Below are 22,638 nucleotides of genomic sequence, written 5' to 3'. Positions count from 1 at the left end.
TGCATGAAAGCCATGATCAAGAGAAAACTTCTTTTCATATTACTTGTGACAAATATACTTTCTTGAGGTTTTTTTTCCCATAGTGTTTATGTAAGAGTACATTTTTTTATTTATTTATTGACCCCAACCTAACAAACCCAAATGCAATCTGATCTGCAAAATCAACTGTGTATTGAACCCAGAGCAGCCTTACATAGGTACTGTATAGTGGCTGGAATGTAAAAACTAAAGCTGGTCCAACTGAAGAATTAAGGTGGTAAAAGATCAAAGTTTATTTTGTCAATCAACAATCTACATACTTTTTTTTTGGTCTAATGGCACAGGTTTTTTTTTTTTTTTTTTTTTTAAATGCATGTATATCATCTCAAATAATTTGACATTTACTTTAAAATGTATATTTAAAAAAAAAAAAAAATGTCTTGTTCAATGGAACCTACTTGCATTACTCAAACATCCAACCAATAAAGTACATACAAATAAATGCATAAGGCACTAAGGTCACTCCCCAGGATCATGACCCATAGAGTGTACTTTTATTCAGGCTGCTCCTTGCATAAAGGTGAACTTCGAGGAGAACTGTTCCCACACAGAAGACAACACATTTCTGTGAATGATCTGTGGTACTTTCATGCTTAAAGCAAAGAGAGGAGGGGGAATAAGTTCCCTTTTTAACCACTAGCTACTGTAGTGGCTGCACTCCAGCCCAAGAACCTACGTCAAATAAGCACCATTAATGTTGAAAGAAGGTTTAAACAGCATTACACATACACAGACAAAAAGCATATGGGTGTTGTCTTCTGTGTATTCACCAAGTTTAACTTTAAAAATGACTGATGTTGCCAGGGCCAAACCTGGACGAAATCTCCAATATTTCTTGGCGATAAGTTAAAAGTTGCCATCAGGCATGCATTTTGTACACTTGGACAACTTAAGAAAGCCATTTTTAAAGTCTAAAAGGCAGATTTATTTCTCATTCCTGAAATTTGCATGCTCCAAATGTTCTTTGCTTTGTTGGGCAAAAGGTCATAAATCAAATCTACACAAACAACCAACCTGAGCAAAATTCTGTGTGTAAAGTAAAATCTTTAACAAACAGTAGCCAAACTCTTAAGCGATGAAAACAAAACATTTCATTTTTTTAAAAACGTAACTCTCTTGAACAGAGGCTAACTTTAAAAAACAATTTTGTGAACTAAAGATAGCAAGTGAGACCCAGCGGCCCCAAGATCACCAGGTTGAAGTTGTTGTGCACTTGTAAACAAGGATTAAAACACACACACACAAAAAAGAATACACAATAATTTATATTGAAGGGTTTGGAGGGTGGAAAAAAATAAAACACACGTCTTGCCCTGTGCATAGTGTATTGCATAGCATTCCTGTATTTCCATTTCAATTTAAACATTTGTTAAACTTTTTTTTTTTTTTTCTCTTACACATTACAGCTTTTTTGTAATGGAGGCTTCAACATTTAGATGACAAAATGTATTTTCCTTTCTCTTGCTCGCTCTCTCCACGCCATCATAGTAAATGGAATACCGGGTCCTTAGTAAACAATTCTGGGAAGAAAAAAAATAAATAAAATACAAACACGTTAGATATAGATAGTGGTTGATTTTAATTTTTTTTTTTTTTTATAGCATAACAGGAATTTCAACATGTACTGCATTATTGAATTCCTGCATATCAACCAAAGCCCCCTCCCCAATCTCTTTCCAGTTAAACGATAAGGTCTACCCTTCCGCCCATAAGATATTCAGAAAAGGTTACAGCAGACCTGTTAAGGATTTCTAAAAAAAAGTGTTCTATTGAAATGAGTTAAGGTCTTAATAATTCTTCAGCTTCCCACTATTCCTAGGAATAAATCACTCTTAAGTAAACATCAAGATAAAAGTACCATTAAGTATAAAGTTACGACATCTGGAGGGATTTATTGACGGGGCATAATACAACGGTCACAGCAGCCGCATAGATTTATAGCCAGAAACTACAATACTACATTTTTCAAAGCTTGCCGGTGGGTCTGGACCTGTTTTGTAGTGGAAAAGTGGAAAGGACAACGGAGTGACTTTACAAAGCTTCAATACCACCTTACCGAGCTTCATATCTACATATTACACTGCACAAAAGACAAATACATTCATGCTTTCTTCATCTTGCAATTGGTTAAAAATTGCAAATCTAATTATTGAAGGTTGCAGAGGTTGATTACCATGTTCAAGAAGAAAAAAACAAAGTGACGCATGCAGTTAAAAGAACTTTAATCCTTCCCAGTGGAGTGGTTTATAAATAGAATTTATAATCAGCGTCTGGATCTGCAAGGGATAACGACTCTACTGCAGCAAATTGTACCGAATCTCAAAATGTGCATCAAGGACACTGCTTTACTAATACCAACACTCAAATCATAGAACAAATGCAAGAAACTAATCATTCAACTCCAGACAAAGTCTGTTGCTTGAATCTTCTAAAACCACACGCACTCGCTCACAAATCGACATGGAAATAGATGGTGGTTTTGTTATGTGGGGCACATCAGCACTCTGGCAACAGGTTTTAAACCAAGTAAACTGTATGGTGCTTTCAATCCAAATAAAATATCCAACCCCCTGTGGTACAGCATAGTGGATTTACCACGGCACCACCCGGCACTGTGCATTCATCAACTCAATGCAGTCCCTACAGGCTAACCTCATTTTTGTATTGTGCACCTAAGCTGGCAATCAAGTCCTTGGTAGAATACTATACTAATAATATTGCATCCCCAAAGCAAGACTGATGGCTACTGTAAGTAAGAATCTTTTATTAAAGCGGACAATATTGCTGGGCTTCGAATGGATTCCTATCAAGCAACTTGTGCTGGTAAGCAGGCACTGTGCTGGGGAGAAATCTCAAGAGCATCTCGGGCCACGTCACATTCTTCTTAAAGGGTTTCCGTGTAATACAAGATATACATTGTTATGTTATACAAAAGAATATAGGCAAGGCATTCTGAAGAATAAGAAGCAATGCCAACAGACAGAAAAGTGATTCACTATTGCTTTTTAGCCTTTCATGATTCACGATGTTTGTTTAATAGATACCTGCATTTAGCAAAACTTGGAATGAAACATTTGAATTAGGGATGTGCACGACAAATATTTTGACTAATCGATAATTCCACAGCTGTTGAGGTCGACTAATCGAATAGTCGCCCCCCCCCCCCCCCCCCCGCGCACAACTTTGTTAAATAAACATTAGGCTATGTAAAAAATCACCTTCCTATTAGGAAACATACAGAAATGCCATAACAGCAGCAATAACATAAGCATACCTGTCAACTCTCGTGTGAGACTCTCGTATTTTGCAAGCGTTATTTTTTTTACCGATATTGTCACAAGCTTTTCCGTTAATTACAATTTCAAATGAACTATAAAGGTTGTGACAATTTTAAAAAAAAAATAATAATAACGCTTGCTTATAAAATATTGGCGTCTCCTGTATAATTTTTATTCAATTATTAATTTAATTTTCATTCAATAATAGTTTAGCAATGTGAGCTGCGAGGCAAATGCCTTAACATTAGCATCCTTGTGGCAATAATGTTTTCCGGTCATAACAGCGAAATACAAAATGCATTAGACTATCTAGCTAGCTAATTTATACAATCCACTTAACTAAACTATTTACTTTTCCCACGTTTTCAAACCACACACAACATGCAGACTACCGGTCTACGTTAAATCAAATCAGCAACATACCTGTGCGTTCGAGTTCCAGTGAATAAAAAATAAATAGCCTGTATAGGCAATAGCTTGCTATGTATGTATGTAGCTAGCTTAATAATATTAATAAATGAATGAATGAATGAATGAATGAATGAATGAATGAACAAAAAGGCCTGAGTGGCATTAACGCACTAGCCTTCCATGGAAGCAAAAAAAAATCCTAACAAAAACTTTAGGAATAGTTAGGCTAGCAATGTCCATTATTATTATCATGTTCATTTATTCTTGTTTAAAAAAATCAGCATGTCCATCAGGTCCGGCAATACTGCAGCAGACGGTGCTCAGGCAGAGTTGTTTGTTTTTGTTTCAACTTCAGAGCCTGAGTAGCTATTGCACTGTGATAAAAATGTGACACAAAACGGCTGGCCGCACCGACTACATTACGTATGGCACCAAGTTTAAAGCCATCGTTGAAGGCGAGCTGCAGAGTGTGTGCAAAGCACAAATTCGAGTCCCATTCAACAAACTCCGAAGGTGATGTTGCTGGCATTGTCGTGAACACAGGCAGTGATTTCCCCCCTAGTTAAACCCGAATGGTCTACAGCGGTGTTTAACACATTTGCGAGATTCTCTGCTGTATGCCTCTCTGGCGTGGCGCGAGTCTGTAGAACTACGTTTTTCATTTCCCAATCCTCGATGAAATGACAGGTTATTATGACGTACGACTCGGTATTCGGTGCAGTCCACGCATCTGTAGTAATCGCCACCTTCTCAGCCTTTGACAAGTTTCTGCGGACAGACGCTGCTGAATCGGCATGCATTTTTTTCGAGTCGAGTGGTAATTGTTTTAGTGCAGGGTTTTTCGTGCATGGACTGTGTATTCAGGTTCCACAAATTTCATCAACTCCCGAAATCCCTCACCTTCAACAAAACTTATGGGAAGCATATCCTTTGCCACCATATTAGCAATAAGGGCTGATGTTTTTTCAGCACGTACGTTGTCACACTGACGAGGCCTCACCGCAAAGGATGCAATGGCGGTTTGTTGCAGTCCTCTTTCCTTTTCTGTCGTTGCTAGCGTCGCAGAAGGGTGTTTGGCTTTTAGGTGGGTTAACATACCAGTTGTAGATTTGTGGTAGTTTAATTGCACTGCACATATTTTACACTTAACAGTGTTTTCATTTACTTTGTCAAAGTATTTCCATGCAGAACTTTTCTGTGAGGAAACCATCGTTAGCCGAGGTACGTTCTAGTTTAGCCAATCACAGACAAGAAATAACAAATCCCACCCTCCAGTCAATCTTCATTACCGCTACATAGAGAGCCAATCAGCAGTACAGGCTTTAAAATAAAATCAATATATACATTTTTTTTTTTTAACTTTCGAATGTTGGATTCACTTGTCGATAGGTGCCATCGTTATCGAATAGTCGAATGTTCGACTATTCGGTCTCACCCCTAATTTGAATATGGAACATGCAATAAAACGAAGGCAAAGGTTACACCAACAGCTGCTCAGAGCCTTACTGTGCGCCGCCACCCACCCCACTTGGAAAAAGACAGCATTACCTAACCAGAATGAAGGGCTTGTTTATGAATACCAGAACAGACTGCTTTCCAGACAGGGGGTAATAGCTCCTCTATATCGCGAAACATGTAAAGAGCAATCTTTACTTCTGGGCAATAAAGTATAAGTCAAGATGACACAATCTTTTTGCGTGCGAAGAATTTAACAGTAACTGACAGCAATAGCAAATTAAACTAGGGCTATCCCCGAAATATAAACCCAAGAAATCTAAAAGGGCACGGTTTTCAAAGCATGTACTTGTCCAACTCCTATTTCTTTGAAAGATGAAAATTCAAAAACAGTAAAAATGTACAAAAAAAACTGGGAAATAAACAACCTGAGAGTGCTTAGGAGACCTTCAGGTCACATTACGTCGATACAAGCTCTTTAAAGTCAATAGGCTTGTTCTCCTTTCAAAGAATAGGAGTTAAAGAATGAAACTCTTTGAAAATATGTATACAAAGTTATACTGTATACCCTCAACATTACTACAAAAAATAAAAATAGTGAAATGTAGTTTGCAAAAAAAATTTTTTTAAAAATAAGTCAGGCAAGTTGTGTGCAGCAGTATTAAGATCATAGACCCCTGTATCTCATTAATCTCCAGTTAGGCTAGGATCCCATGGACTTCCCCTTCAGACAAGCTTCAGTTCAAATGGTAAGCAGCCAGAACATTTTAATGAAAAGGATCAATCTATGATTTTGGTCTATGCTTTAACAAACATTCCTAGGGTGGATACTTTATTTCACCACAGCGACCTGGCAATACAGTAAGTACACTGTACTCCCAAAGCCAGACTGATGCTCCAAATATGGAGATATGGGCCTTATTTACAAGTTTCTCAGAGATTTCTCTGGGAGGGTGGCAATTAACTCTGCTGAAGCTGCAAATCAAAATCTTACTTTTATTAAAGCTCTGAGAATATTGCTAGACTTGGGAACAGCGTACAGTATTAATGATACATATTGCAAAAGACAGAATGTCAGGTTGAAGGTGAAGATTTATAAAATGGGTATTAGTCCAATAGTAAGATCATACAGTCATGGCAAAAGCAGCCCTGAAGTGCAATTACTGATACAAGAGAAACATGGTACAGTACTTTTGTTGGGCGAATATTAAATCCCAGAAATGGCTTCCAAAATGATTATGTTTTAGTGGTTATTGATATTTCTAACTCAAGCCTCATACTAAAGGAAATAAAACCATTACTAAATAATTTGGCACATATGAAGAACAGTACTCAGCAGCCAGGAAGTGGCAAACCACACAAAGGAGATTTTCTTTTTGTTTCTTTTTATATAAACAAGCTGCTTGCTCAGATTATCTAAACACTTTGGGTTGAGGCTGTTGAAGAAAAAAAATCAAATAAAAAATAAACAAAATGATTCATCATGGGTCTCCTTTAGATAAATCCAAAAGCTAACATAATTAAGACAGATTACTGTAAATCCTGGCTAAAGTGAGAGTAAATACCAGTAATGGGGCAGCAGTGTGGAGTAGTGGTTAGGGCTCTTGACTCTTGACTGGAGGGTCGTGGGTTCAATTCCTGGTAGGGGACACTGCTGCTGTACCCTTGAGCAAGGTACTTAACCTGGCTTGCTCCAGTAAAAACCCAACTGTATAAATGGGTAATTGTATGTAAAAAATAATGCGATATCTTGTAACAATTGTAAGTCGCCCTGGATAAGGGTGTCAGCTAAGAAATAAATAACAATAATACAATAATGAATCACTCTGCTTTAAAAAAACTCTGCTAGCTTCTAGTTGACTTGTGTTGTTTTTCACGCTCAGTGTTAGGAACAGTTTGTGTCTACTACTTTACCAGGGCACCAGCCAATTAGATTGCAGAAAACTACTTTGGTTAACAAGCAGGGGGGGCGCCTCTGAAATCATTAGTCTGTTTACTGTTCACTAACTAAGTCTAATCGTTCCTGTATTACTGGTAAATTAATCCCTTTACAGATACCACAACTGTACATCAATTGTCATCCATACATCTTCAAATGTATGTATCATTTAAAACATGCGACAGACCATACAGTATGTAAAGACATTTACGATGGGGATATGTATCCTCAGAACGGGAACAAATGGTTCTCAGGAATAGAACCAATGTCCTTTAAGTTATCCTCTGAAATTCTCCAATTCAAATGACACCTGTAACGCAGGCCTGTTTTGAATCAGCACACTTGTACTTCCAGAGTTCAACATATACAGTACTGTGCAAAAGTTTTAGGCAGGTGTGAAAAAATGCTGTAAAGTAAGAATGCTTTCAAAAATAGACATGTTAATAGATTATATTTATCAATTAACTAAATGCAAAGTGAGTGAACAGAAGAAAAATCTAAATCAAATCCATATTTGGTGTGACCACCCTTTGCCTTCAAAACAGCATCAATTCTTCTAGGTACACTTGCACAAAGTCAGGGATTTTGTAGGCATATAGTCAGGTGTATGATTAAACAATTATACCAAAAGGGTGCCAATGATTATCAATTCAATATGTAGGTTGAAACACAATCATTAACTGAAACAGAAACAGCTGTGTAGGAGGAATAAAACTGGGTGAGGAACAGCCAAACTCAGCTAACAAGGTGAGGTTGCTGAAGACAGTTTACTGTCAAAAGTCATACACCATGGCAAGACTGAGCACAGCAACAAGACACAAGGTAGTTATACTGCATCAGCAAGGTCTCTCCCAGGCAGAAATTTCAAGGCAGACAGGGGTTTCCAGATGTGCTGTCCAAGCTGTTTTGAAGAAGCACAAAGAAACGGGCAACGTTGAGGACCGTAGACGCAGTGGTCGGCCAAGGAAACTTACTGCAGCAGATGAAAGACACATCATGCTTACTTCCCTTCGCAATCGGAAGATGTCCAGCAGTGCCATCAGCTCAGAATTGGCAGAAAACAGTGGGACCCTGGTACACCCATCTACTGTCCGGAGAAGTCTGGTCAGAAGTGGCCTTCATGGAAGACTTGCAGCCAAAAAGCCATACCTCCGACATGGAAACAAGGCCAAGCGACTCAACTATGCACGAAAACACAGGAACTGGGGTGCAGAAAAATGGCAGCAGGTGCTCTGGACTGATGAGTCAAAATTTGAAATATTTGGCTGTAGCAGAAGGCAGTTTGTTCGCCAAAGGGCTGGAGAGCAGTACACAAATGAGTGTCTGCAGGCAACAGTGAAGCATGGTGGAGGTTCCTTGCAAGTTTGGGGCTGCATTTCTGCAAATGGAGTTGGGGATTTGGTCAGAATTAATGGTCTCCTCAATGCTGAGAAGTACAGGCAGATACTTATCCATCATGCAATACCATCAGGGAGGCATCTGATTGGCCCCAAATTTATTCTGCAGCATGACAACGACCCCAAACATACAGCGAAAGTCATTAAGAACTACCTTCAGCGAGAACAAGGAGTCCTGGAAGTGATGGTATGGCCCCCACAGATCTCAACATCATCAAGTCTGTCTGGGATTACATGAAGAGAGAGAAGCAACTGAGGCTGCCTAAATCCACAGAAGAACTGTGGTTAGTTCTCCAAGATGTTTGGGCCAACCTACCTGCAGAGTTCCTTCAAAAACTGTGTGCAAGTGTACCTAGAAGAATTGATGCTGTTTTGAAGGCAAAGGGTGGACACACCAAATATTGATTTGATGTAGATTTTTCTTCTGTTCACTCACTTTGCATTTTGTTAATTGATAAATCTAAACTATTAACATGTCTATTTTTGAAAGCATTCTTACTTTACAGCATTTTTTCACACCTGCCTAAAACTTTTGCACAGTACTGTATATATAAATATATATATATATATATATATATATATATATATATAAATGTGTATATATATATATATATATACACACACACACACATTTATAAAATGAACAGACTTGTAGACATTAAAGGGAAGTCTGTTTGTGACAGAAACACCCACTTTTTGCCGAGTCCAGTGACAGCCAAGAAACCTGATGCTGACACAAAGCAAGAGCCATGGAAAGTACATCGGACGGGTCTAAAGCAGCACAAACAAATTTTCAGAATAAAGGTATCAGGGGCTTACCAACTGCTCACTTATTTGTAACATGAAGTGGGTGGATTGTAAAAGGGGATGGTTAAGGGCTACAGTATGTTACTCTTTCAGACCGCTCCACAACTTATTTTAATTTTCTTGTATTTTTATTGAATTTTCTCCCCCTCCTGGAAGTCAAAAGCAGCCAACTGGGGGGGAAATATACATACATTTCTGCATCATAGTTATGCAACAGCCCATTAGAGACACCACACTTTGTCTAATCTTGTAGATTGGATAACTTCCTGCATAGATCAGGTTTTGGGATTTTTGAGAGTGCTTCAACTAGTTCTGCTCGCTTGCTGGGTCATTTGTAAACAATTGTGTGCAATCTGTAATAAATAGCATGTGACTAACCTACAGCACGGCAAACTACATGAAAAAATTCTGGACCCAGTGCGTGCAAAGTAGCAATAGACTTTGAAAGGACTGAAAGGGGAAATCCAAATTTTTGTTTTTAAGCTGTCGCATAATAAAAAAATAAATAAATAAAAAAAAAGTGTGCCATTTGTACATTTCATTTCCAAATGCAAATATTTAAAAGCAATACTAGAATTCAAGACAGAAAAAAAATGTCTTTGTCCTTTTAACTCCTTAAAATCAACCCACAAGTGAAACATTCTGTTAAATGGTACATAGCATGTCATACTGGATCTTAATTCAATTTGTAACAACCCATGTATTCCTTTGAAATTACAACTTAAGTTGCTAACCAAGTAACTTTAGTTGTAACTTCCATGGAATGCAAAAAATAAATACATTGCCAAGTATGAAACTTAGACCCTGTTCACACTTGCGATTTAAGGCGCCTTTTCTCATATGTGAACGCTCCAAAAAGGAAATGCGAGATTTAGGGTGCCGTTTCGATGCGGCCCAGTGCCTGAAATCAGTGACCAGGCCTTTTCATATTACACTACCAACTTGATTTTCTACGATAACAAAGATTTACTATGATGTTGGAGCTTTTATTGTTTTACATTTGGGGAGGGGCAAAAAACATGTACATTTTTTTTGTTTGTTTGCTAATAATCAAATCAATACAAGTATCATATATAAATATTAACACAGTCAAATTTGCTTTTAATTTATGTAAACATACCTGTCTGATACAACTGCTTCCGGTATTCAAGTTCAGTGTTGAATGAGGCTTCAGTTCACTTCAGTCAGTATCCAGAACTGTTCAGAAGTGCCGAAAACAATAACAATCATCCCTAATCGGATCAACGAGTCGATGGTAATGTGTTGTTCTGTACTTCATGCAGCAATGCTGTAGATTACACTCGCAGGCAGATGATTGTATACTAGTAATGTTTTATTGCTCAACGGCACTGGTAAGCTTGTAACTTGCTTAAAATTTGAACGTGTAAAAAATTGTATTTTCACTAATATTTGTTATATTTCAATGCCTGTTATTGGGATTATTCCCTTAATGAAGTTGTAGTTTACATGTGGGACAAGGGTTTTGTTAAACAGCCATATGTTTGGTAATCTTCCAAGAGAAGGGGTAATGCTAATGTTCAGTCTTTACTGGTAATGGTTTGGGGCTAGAGAATAATAATGAATGATAACAACAAGTAAAACGATAGAATAGTTTAATGATCGTGTTTGTAAACAAAGACGGTATTCATGCAGGTTAAACAAACAGGTATAAATGAAAAGAAACGTGTAATGTATTTAACGTTATTTAATGTCGTGTCTTTCCTTAGGCGGGAGCAGTAGTACTATTAGGTGGTCAGTCGTAAGTTTGTCTTGTGAACGTCAGTCATTGTGTATAACCCGATAGTCGTTTGCAATCAGAGTGAAGTATCCATTTCGAAAATAAACATTTATACCTGTCAACACTAGCAAGTTGCTGTTTCCCGTGTTCTAAATACCTCTGTGCTCTTACGAGAATAATGCGATTGTGGGTGGGGGTAAGCTCGGACTGTCATAACAGAAAGTCAAAATAGTCAATATGTTTTTAATATATACCATAAAATTGCTCCTGTGCTGCACTGAAATAAAATTAACAAACTGCTACAAAAGGATTACTGTATATCCCGGTAGCTCTTCCATAATGAGTGCAGGCTGTCGTCAAATAAAAATAATACAAAAATTTTAAAAAGCAGTTCGTCATATTTCAGGCCTGCTTTTCAGTCACATATGTGAAAGCACAAAAAGACGCCTTAACAATGCAACGGGGTTGCAGACCTAAATATGAGGCAGCCCAGTAGTGTGAACGGGGTCTTAGCAGGTGGAGGTGTGGAAGGAAGACCACTGCTATAGTGGATGCTATTCAAATAACAGCAGCAGCCGTGCCGAGTCACTTAATAACCACTCGACAGGAATTGAATAGTTCCTGAAGCAGACTGACACTCCACACTTAGATGCATCTTAACATCTCATTGCGGCTCCAAGCTGTACGACTTCCGATAACTGATATTAGATTGAATGCTATTTCTAAACGCCATTCCCATTTGTAATAAATAATGTAACTGTTTCTGATGTTCTGTTCATCAACAAGCTGCCTCATTATCTTAGGATTTATTATATATACACACATTATTTATATATATATATATATATATATATATATTATATATATATATATATATATATATATATATATATATATATATATATATATATATATATATATATATATATATATATATATATATATATATATATATATTACACACACACACAACCGGTCAAAAGTTTTAGAACACCTCCATTTTTCCAGTTTTTATTGAAATTTATGCAGTTTAATGTCTCAATGTACTTTGAAATTAAAGCATAGACCAAATAAACAATTGGAGATAAAAAAGAAATCATGGAATCGTTTTGTTTAACAAAATTTAATCTAAATTTTTGACTCAAAGTAGCCACCTTTTGCAGATATAACAGCTGAACACACTCGTGGCGTTCTTTCTACAATGGAAATCAAATATTGTTCAGAAAGTTCTTCCCAACACTGTTGCAGAAGTTCCCACAAATGTGTTGCACTTGTAGGTTGCTTTGCTTTCACCCTTCTGTCCAGTTCATCCCAAACCAGCTCAATGGGGTTTAAGTCTGGAGACTGTGCTGGCCATTCCATGATTTGAAGCCTACTGTCTTGTTCTTTTCTTCTAAGGTAGTTCTGACATAGCCTGGAGGTATGTTTTGGGTCATTATCTTGCTGTAGGATGAACCCCTGACCAACTAGGCGTATACCAGAGGGTATTGCATGGCGCTGCAAAATGCTGTGGTAGCAGTTTTGGTTCAGGGTGCCACTCACTCTGTGCAAGTCGCCGACTCTGGATCCAGCAAAAGAGCCCGAGACCATCACGCTTCCTCCTCCATGTTTGACAGTTGGTGTCACACACCGAGGAACCATCCTTTCGCTTACTCGACGGCGTACAAAAACCCTGCGTGATGAACCGAAGATTTCAAACTCTGATTCATTGGTCCATAAGACCTTCTTCCAGTCTTCAGTAGTCCACTGGCGGTGCTTCATGGCCCAGGCAAGCCTCTTTTTCTTATTTTGCAATCTTAGCAATGGGTTTCTTACTGCCACTCGACCTGTCAAACCTGCAGCTCGAAATCTTCTCTTCACAGTTGAAACTGAGACTTGCTTACTTCGACCAGTGTTAAGCTGTGCTTGAAGCTGTTGTCCTGTGAGCTGCCTATCACGCAAGCTGTTGACTCTCAGAAACTTGTCTGGCTTTGGGTCTGCCAGACCTCTTCCTGTCAGTTTCCTCCAGTTTCCAAGTGCCTTTTGATTGTGTAGGAAACTGTACTCACTGACACCTTGGCTTTCTTTGCAATTTCTCTAAAGGAAAGACCTACACTTAAGGGTTATAATGGTCTGTCTGTCTTCCTTTGTTAATTGCCTTTTTTCTCGCCATTATGAGAGCAATATACTACTTCCTGCAGTACAATACTGTCCAAATAATGCTTAAGAGGGTGTAGTAACACAATCTGTTCCAACACTGCTTTTATACAGACAGAGGGTTTGTAAGTAATCAACAAAAGTTGGGACACCTGTAGGAATTGTTAGCATCAACTTTCTAGGCTTAATTTACTTCCATTGCTGCAGAACAGCTGTAAGTTGTTAACCCATTACTTGTTCCCTGAAAAAGGCCTTTTTGTATAACTCTGAAATGTACATTATTTTTCAGTTTTTGGTAACCTAAACTTTTTTTTTTTAACCTCTGGCAATTTACCGCTTACCTTTGTACCATTTCAGGTTATTCACTGGACTTGAACTGCTTAAATTTCAATAAAAACTGGAAAAATGGGGGTGTTCTAAAACTTTTGACCGGTACTGTATATACACACACACACACATATACGTACACATTATATTATATATATATATATATATATATATATATATATATATATATATATATATATATATATATATATACACTTTATTTATTTTTTTTGGATACTTCTCGCGACCCCCCTTGGATTGCTTAGCTCCTCCCCCCGTTGAGAACCACTGGGTAAATGTGATGGACTCTTCACCACAACACCTCACACCAGCTGCCCATGCACAGTTCACCCTGAGTTCCCATGATCACAAGTTCTTGAAGACCATGATCAACGCAAACCAAAGATTGCTAAACTACAAGCCTGGCCTCTCCCCACCCAAACCAAGCAGCAACAACAACAGTCAAAGCTGCCACAACAGCAGAAAACACCAGTGGAGACGCAGAGTAAACCGCTGATGCTCACAACATCCATATACATTGTAACTCCTGAATGCGTCCAAGACTTTTGCACAGCAGTGTATATTTATTCATTTATGTATTTATTTCTTAAGCTTTTTACAGATTATCATGTGGCAAGGAGTCTAGAAGAGCAGCGACTTTACTGCTGCTAAACATGAAGGAAATGGGTATGGTGTGTTCATAGGCGGGCCGTTCAAAGAAAACACGCTTTATTAAAGCCAACTATACTGACAAAGCCTTTCCCACAAACGTATCAAAATCTAGCTCCAGTGTTCTGCATTTAGTCTGCTAAAGTCCTAGAAATGTAAACCGAACAGAATTGCTTATCTTCTGTTTTAGTTACAGTTTGTTAGAAGAACCATGGGCATTTTCCCTTTATATTATTCATCAAGCTTTTGTTTTCACAGGTTTAGGGTCTGCAACAAACAAAGCTTTGAATACAATATCATGATTGCAACAGTTTTAATATACTTAAATGCAAAAAGTCGACCACTGAAACCAGAACTTAAGAGCTAACACTATTGTGTAAACTCACCGAGCCTCAATTGTTACTCCCAACATAATGGAATTGCTTTGAAATCATTAGTGGTAGGTTGCTGAATACAAAAAAAGGATCATAAAAAAGCAACCTTTTTTATTTTCTAACCAAATTGAATACTTTTATGAAGTCCCCACAAAAGGAAAAAAAAAAAAAAAAGTTTCAAAACAAGTCTGTTGCATAACAGACTTGAGAGATTTCAGGCCTCACTTTTCCATAACAACTGCACCCTGCTGGGACTGTGCATTACAGAAACCACATGCCATAGCCTGCAGAGCTTTCCTAAGTGAATATGGAAACAGGATCTAGACAAATCATTCTGTGAAACCAATCCTATGGGGTCATCCTATCACGGGCTCTTCTTGCTGTCACTTGACCCCTTACTGTACACACACAGTACAATTCCTGCAATACCAAGGAGTAAAACACAGGCTTGTTTACGTGCACATGAGTGTGGGTGTGGGCCCTCATGAATGAAGACTGCTGTGCAAGCACTAGCAGATGCCAGTATTTCTGCACACAGCAAGGGAGCCACTCACCCATACACTTCTGGAAAGACCCAAATGTAGCTGCACAAGCTTATCAAGAGGCTCTGTTTTGCATAAAAATATTTAAGATTAAAACTACAGTATGTGCACAATTTGGTACATTTAGCAAGAAAAAGTCCTCGGGGCACTTCTGTACCATTCTGCATGCATCTGACCCTTAATAATCTGTTTCTTTGACAGATGATTGCTTCCCCTGCAGGCTATGGGACGGTTACATAACCACTGCAATCCCAGCATCCTGTCACTATAGAAGCAGAGCTCATGCCTTTTTCAAAACACTCAGAATGCAATACAAGGTTAAGACAGTTGTTATGAACACACTGGATGTATTTTAATAGCCTTGATACTGTACTGTAAACCTTATTGCTTCTGTCGTCATTGTATCTACTGCAGTTGACAGTAAATTAATAAATTAGACCTTAAAAAGGAGTTGAAGCAATATGTCATTCATTACAAATTAAAAAGGAAAAATCCTTTTTAAAAAAAAAAAAAAAAAAAAAAGACAGCCACTCCAGTAAGCCTAGAGGGCCTAATACTAGTATTGGCACACCATTTGACAAGAGTAAATTCAGGCCACTACTATAGTGCTGTACATCAGCAGAACACAAAATCAGAAGGCTGACTGTAACCAGTCATGGAACCAGTTTGACACTTGTTTCCACTCCGAGTGAAAATAGGAAAGGTGCAGTTCACATCTTTTGAATTGGTTTCAGTGCAAAGTTAAAGCCGTTAGTCAACGTCAAATAAAAAGGGAATACTTACAACTATTAAAAAAAAAAAAGCTTCTCTCCAAATTACAGGCAGCATTGTACGAAGTGTGCATCAATACAGTTCTCCATATGAACGTTTTATCATCACCTGCAGCATTCTGACAAGTGATACTGCAGTACAGTTGAGCTGGCCATGGTGCAGGGACTCAAACCACAATGAATAATGAAACTTAAACATTAATAGTGCCATTGCTTTCAGCAACTGCCATACTCTTGCTTTCCATTCCGGGACTTCAATACAGTAGTCTCCCATTTTTTTGGCACTGATCGAATTCATTCAAAACTTATACAGTACTGTATGGTAACCTGATAAATCGCAGACTTAATTAACAGTTTATTCAATCTTTTGAAAAGAGACTTATTGCAAGTGTCTAAGGAACATGGATTGGTTTATTCAATTTATCATTGCCTCGTCGTGTATTCCAATTTCCACGAGGGCATCTCATCGCTACAAAATGGCATGTAAACAGAACGGCAAAACGCGCTGCTGTTTCTCTCGCTACAAAAAGTTGATAATTGTTCGAGCTCCTGAAAAAAAACCTGAAATTAGACACAAGCCGCCAAGCAATTTGACGTTTCCCCATTTGGCGAGTTGCTTCAACATTCTGTTAAATAAAGTCGTGTGGGTCTTGAATATTGCACCTGTACATGTGTTCATAATTAACGTAGAGCTGCTGCTGCATTTAAGGTGTGTAGGGGTGCTGTGTTAATTTAGTTTGACAGTTTATTATTATAGTTTATTAAATATGTTGATGCACGTGTGTCATGACAAGTAAGACATGTTTACTTATTGATTCATATTGGTGTCTGGTCAACTGCGTCTTAGAGAACGCTTCGGCAAGAGGTCGCTTCTCTTGCTTCCTGAGGGGTGTTCTCTGAGCAGTAGACTACTGTACCACTGCAGAACGAAAACATTACAAGTGGGTGGGGTTTGGATTGGCCAAAAGCAAGCTCTTTCTTGAGCAGAATCTTTGCCAACAGCAGATAAAAAAGGGACAGTCATCATTAACACACAAGTCAATATATTTCAATTTGCTATATAAATACTGCTAAATTATGCAGTATTTAAGACAAGTGATATACAATCCTTGGAATGGCAAGCTAAATTACTGGAATAAATGTAGGGGGACATTTCTTAATTTAAGACCAGATATTGGTCTTAAAACACACACACTTTTAGCCATTTTATTTTTAAACACACATCAATAGTTTTGGCTTGTGCTTTCATCATTACTTACTAGCTTGACTTTGTTTGTTACATGACTGGATGAAAAAAATAATAAATCTGACCATAAAGTGACACGCCTCATTCTAAACCACTTGTTCTAATACAATCACTTAATCTCCCACTGTTTAAACAACCCCCTCGTACCAGTGTCTTAGAGAAAAAATCATGTACCAGTACCTGAAATAAGTAATCTTCTCAGTATCCATCATTTAAGCAGCACATGTAACCTGGTCCATTCTGGTCTCCAGCTCAAAGGCGTCTGGTCGGTCCTGTGGATTGACCGCTAGCATGTCCTTTAGCAGCTGTTTGATTCCGTCCGACATGGACGTCCTCCGTTTCTGAGGGATGTGCAGTACCATCTTTGGGTTTTCTAGCAGTGCTTCTCCCACTGGCACGATCTCAGTACCCTGTCTGATGTATGTGCCAAGGAGCTCTCTCTTTGACTCTGCGTCAATAAAAGTGATCCTCTCGATCATGGCCCACATTATAATGCCAAGGGCGAAGATGTCCGCTTTAGCGGTGTAGTGACCTTCCCATACTTCCGGGGCCATGTAAAAATCAGAGCCACAGGCTGACGACAGCCAGAACTTGTTCACATTGACGTTTTTGTTCCCATTTTGTCCTGTTTTCCCTCGCCCACCGAAGCCGGCACAGACCTTGCTAAGTCCGAAGTCGGCCACTTTAAGCACAGGGACCCCCGACCTTTCCGAGATGAGGATGTTGTCTGGTTTCAGGTCCCTGTGAACAATGTTGTTTTTGTGCAGAAAGGCCACGGCACTGGTAAGCTGTAACATGAAGCTGGTGTTGGTCACTGGATCCGGTCTCCGGGACAATATAAACTGATTTAGATCCCCTCCTTCACAGAACTCCATAACAAACCAGAGGTAACAGGGCTCCTCAGGGTATCCCAATACCCTCTCGCCTGAAATTGAACAAACAAAACAAACAAAAAGTCAGACTAAAGCAATAGCATGGTTTACTCATCAAAAAGTATGCTTTTTAACTTGTAGCAGTATTGAAGGACAGGCACTGTAAATCATATTAACCTGACGAGCTATTTTAAGCGACAGTATGCTGCATGTGAATATTACTGAGGCATGGTTGATTACCCAGGCAGTACAAACAGTGGCTCAGACATTGTGCACTTCAGCACCATTTCCATCTGCACAAAAATCAACAGGGACAACACAGACTGCAGCCAATAGAATATCAAGCATCAAAACATCCATTTTATGTAAAACGCAGCATCACAAATACAGCAGATGTTATCTTTCACTTTTAAACACACAAATTACAATATGCATGAATACATTGTGTAGAGTTTTACAAGTGCATGATTTATTTACAGTGTTGCTGCAAACATTAATTCAAAATAATTCATTTTGATTACTTTATCCAAGTTCCATGCGATAATAAATCTGCGTAAGTGTTTATTTTTAATTTTGAAGGTGTGAGTAATGAGCCAGCTGAAGCATTTCTAAAAAGGACACAGCAATCCAAACAGTTCAGGAAGAACCAGTTTAAAGCAGCTAAGTTATCCCTTGGTAGTGACTCCACCACAATGCACGAAAGGAGTGCTGCTAATTGCCTCAAGCTCAGCAGTCCCCAAATAAGATATGCATCATAACCCTTCTCCAAACAAACTGAAAGCATAAGATCACCGAAAGGAAAAAGAGGTCCATTTTAAAAAAGAACTGTCCCTCAGGGAAAGGTCTCCTCCCTGGAGAGTTGCACCTTCCATAGGTACTTCACATTTCCAGTTATCTTGCCCACTGCAATTAACTTCAAGTTTACCAATCAACTAGGGATGGGGACACCTACCCATAACATCCACCTTAAACCTAGTAAAAGCTAAATGAAAGATGATTACTTACCTCGCGCCTCAGGGGCCTCTCTCATATGATGTAGTTCTGGTGTCTTGCCCTACCTCTCAATTTCCACATTTGAGAAACCAACACCAGCAGCAATAATAATAATAATAATAATAATAATAATAATAATAATAATAATAATAATGACAAAATGAGAGCAGGTGCTTAATAGGTGCAATGTTGTTCTGTAATACTTCAGCCCAATACAATACACCCCACCTGTCTCCCATGGGACTGCCTTATGACACGGCGATTGAAACCAGGAAGGGACACTCAGTTTGTTGGCTTAGAGGGGAGAAATCTCCAGATCAGGACTTATGCAATATTCTAGAGGATATGACGCTACTGAAGGTACAAACATGAACAGATGCCACGTCTAGTTTGTGGATATTAAATCTCATGGGACGATTTCATAGAAAAGTAGAGTTAATTGGTTTCCTGGATAAATGCCAGCTTCAGGCTACAGTACATCTTTTCAGCAGCTAAAACCAAATACATGTGACTCTGTAATAATCACTAAAGAGGTTACATTCGGTGATTTTGCCCGTTTCAATCTAAAAATATTGAATAGTGTAAATACTCACCAATGAATGCAAATAAAATATTTAGCAGGACTGTTCAAAACTAAACAAACTGAAATAGTCCAATGATTTGTTTTTGGGGGGGGTCCCAGAATTGTTTTGAGAAATGTAAACCAGTGCATGTTATTGGAACTGCTCTGGTTATTGGGAAAGTTCCTATTAACAGGGATTTAGAAGGGGAGCACAGCTATGGCCAAACATTTTTACATCGCCCTCTAGATTTAACTAATTTTGCTTCATAAAAGTCAAATGAAACCTGCTGAATAATGTTACGTTAACATATTGAATTACATTCCACTTTGTAGTTTTGCATATACTTATACAAAACTGACAAATCGAACGTAAAATACTAGACTACTATTCCAGTAGACTTTTGGGATAGCGGTATACCCTCCAGAGTTGATGCTGGTTTAAAATGCAAGGGCAGTCTGAATAAAGGGTCATTATTTTAATATGCGGTCAAAGTTCTAGTCAAAACACAAATACAGCATGTGGTAACTACCTGCATGTGCCATTGCCACCAGGGTCATTCTTGTTAAAGGAGGTAGCTACAGTGCCTTTATTTCTTTTTACCTGGTAATTAATAGAAATAATTGCAGTTGCTTTTCATCCACTCAGATTACACTTTGTATATAAGTTAGTTTTGTGAATAATAACTCAAGTTTCTTGTAAATTGGATGCAAATTGCGGATGAATAGCCAAAAATCTGTGCCATTAAAAGATAAAACTTTCTTCTGTAGCTTGAACCGGGTTATTAAATAGCCAGAGTGAACTTGCCCTAGTTCCTACAGCAATATGTCCCCTAAGATGTGTAGCCTGCAACGTGCAAACTGGGAGAAGGTCCATTCATTTTCAGCCAACCCTGGGATAACAATGGTCAACATCAATTGGTCATCTGTGACTAGGCCTAAAATGTAAGAGTTGCATAAATCCTGGTAAAGAAAGCTCCGGGACTCTAACTATAAATTTAAAAAAAAAAAACGCTATTCGCGTCTGCCTGAATGGGAATGTCAACTATTGCACAGAATCCTGACAAAACACCCCTCCCCCTCAACATGTAAGGAGGACCATTGCATTATCCCTGCAGGTGCCTACGCAAGCCAAAACAACGACAGTAATGCAGTGTTTGTTGCAAGATGAGTACCAACCAAGTCTACAAAAATATGGTATCTAGAACACAAATCCAATTGTTTGGGGTCCAGTCTTGTGTACCAGCACCAAAACTCACCTGACTTGGATAACAATGAAAAAGTAAAACACACACCAGGTTTGTAATGCCAGGAGGAGAGTTATTTTCAGTGGCAGTAGTCAAACTTTTAGTAGAGTTGCATTTATACATTATTCTGTCCATTATAATTGTATAAACTGCTGTTACTTTCTCTACGACTACTACGCTATACAATTAAATTGGCGGCCATAAACAGATGCAGTTCTCAGTCCGAGGTGATGCAGGCCCCACAAATTATACACTAACGTTTAGGTATGCGTGATAACAAGGATATATATTTTTTCAGTATACATGTAAAAAATCGTGTTGCACAACAAACCATACCAGTAACAGGATTGCGACCATAGACTGGGAGAAGAAAGGGGGGTACGGATCTAAAACAGCACAGGCAGCTCCAAACCTAAAATGACAACCGTGATTTAGCCGCCGTTATTAAATTATACCTTTGAGCGAAGTCTCCACCAGTCTGAGGTACTGCTCTGATCGTTTGTTGCCATGACTCATTTTCTGCGCCATGCCGTTCCTCTGTAGGACACACTCCTCCAGCTTCACCACGTTCTCGTGCCGCCTTTCCAGACTAGCCAGGGCCCAAAACTCGGCGAGGGCCAGCTCCACATTTTCGGGGGCATCACAGCGGATTTTCTTTACAGCTACCCGTGCACCACACCTCCTAGATAAGGCCTCATAAACCACGCCGTAGCTACCCCTGCCGACCTCACGCAACAGGCTGTAACGCGGGCCAAGTCTTCTCCGTCCAGGGCTGTCGGTCCGGATAACAGTACTCGGCAAACAGTCTTCCTCCATGGGGACCTCCTCACCCTCCTCGTCCCCCCCAGTCAAAGATTTTAAAACTTTACCAACGTCCCTTTTCAACTTCGCATTTGAAGTCCCATTTCTCCTGCAGGCTCGGATACTTTTTGTCCTTCTCCTCTCCCCGTCACCCGCTGTATCCATGGCTTTCTTTTCGTTAAAAGCGACTGTATCAAAAGATTTGGTTTGCCTCTCCTCATTACTTAGTTAGCGGTTGTATAAGATGTGTTATGTAATATATTATCTTTGGCAAAACTCAATCTTATTTTTCTTCAGTTGTATTAATCAAAACTTCTCATCCTCTTCGCTTTCCAACCCCCAAACAATTTGAACAAGATAAACATGGTGAGTCTGACCATTGAATGGAGGGGGCGGGGCTGCATGGGATATTCCATTCACTTTTAGAGGGGGTTTGGACACTGTAAAATACCATTTGGTTTTTTTAGCAAGAATACCGCATATTTTTAAATATGTTTATTTTTAACAAAGTGCGTTTATGCTATAATTATAGCCCTCTAAACACCTTCTGTTTGTGGGTTAAGGTGGTTTGTTTCTTTATACGTTGTACTTCCCCAACAGTTTATTTTGGTAAATTCCACTGTTGCTCGTGGGGGGATATCATGATATGTTTATGAAACATGTAGTATCAGTTTTAATGAGAAAGTAAGTCATATATAAAACCACAGCCTGTATTCAAGTAACATCTACTTTTAACATTGATTTATGACAGAAGTTTTGTTTAGCATTTATTTTGTTTGTTTCCAACATATTTTCCCCCACCACCGTTCTTTCTTTCAGTGTTCCGGCAGGATACTGAGGACAGCAATCATTTGAATTTTTGTTTTTGTAACTGTATGTTTCAAAATGTCTTTATGGTTTGGCAAAACAAGATATTGATTATATTTGTAGATGTTTTTTTACGTTTTAAAAACTTTAAACGATATGTTATTTTATTTATCCTTTTTTCAAATTAACTTTGTCCGGGTGGGGGACTCATGTATTGTTGTGATTGACGTG

The 22,638-nt window shown here is 38.6% G+C and overlaps 1 protein-coding gene across 1 annotated transcript; it reads right to left on the bottom strand.

Moving 5' to 3' along the window:
• Positions 1 to 248: 248 nt before the first annotated feature.
• Positions 249 to 21,981, bottom strand: LOC117425031 (serine/threonine-protein kinase 35-like). The gene is made up of 3 exons (XM_034041674.3): positions 21,255 to 21,981; positions 17,309 to 18,053; positions 249 to 1,559 (listed from the first exon to the last, which is right to left on the bottom strand). Exons 1-2 carry the CDS (start codon positions 21,763 to 21,765, stop codon positions 17,341 to 17,343), a joined length of 1,224 nt encoding a protein of 407 aa, XP_033897565.1. The 5' UTR covers positions 21,766 to 21,981; the 3' UTR covers positions 249 to 1,559; positions 17,309 to 17,340.
• Between the last annotated feature and the right edge of the window lie 657 nt (positions 21,982 to 22,638).

This window comes from Acipenser ruthenus, chromosome 18 (assembly GCF_902713425.1).
Source record: "Acipenser ruthenus chromosome 18, fAciRut3.2 maternal haplotype, whole genome shotgun sequence".
Taxonomy (NCBI): Eukaryota; Metazoa; Chordata; class Actinopteri; order Acipenseriformes; family Acipenseridae; genus Acipenser; species Acipenser ruthenus.
This window is presented reverse-complemented; position numbering and strand designations above follow the sequence as displayed.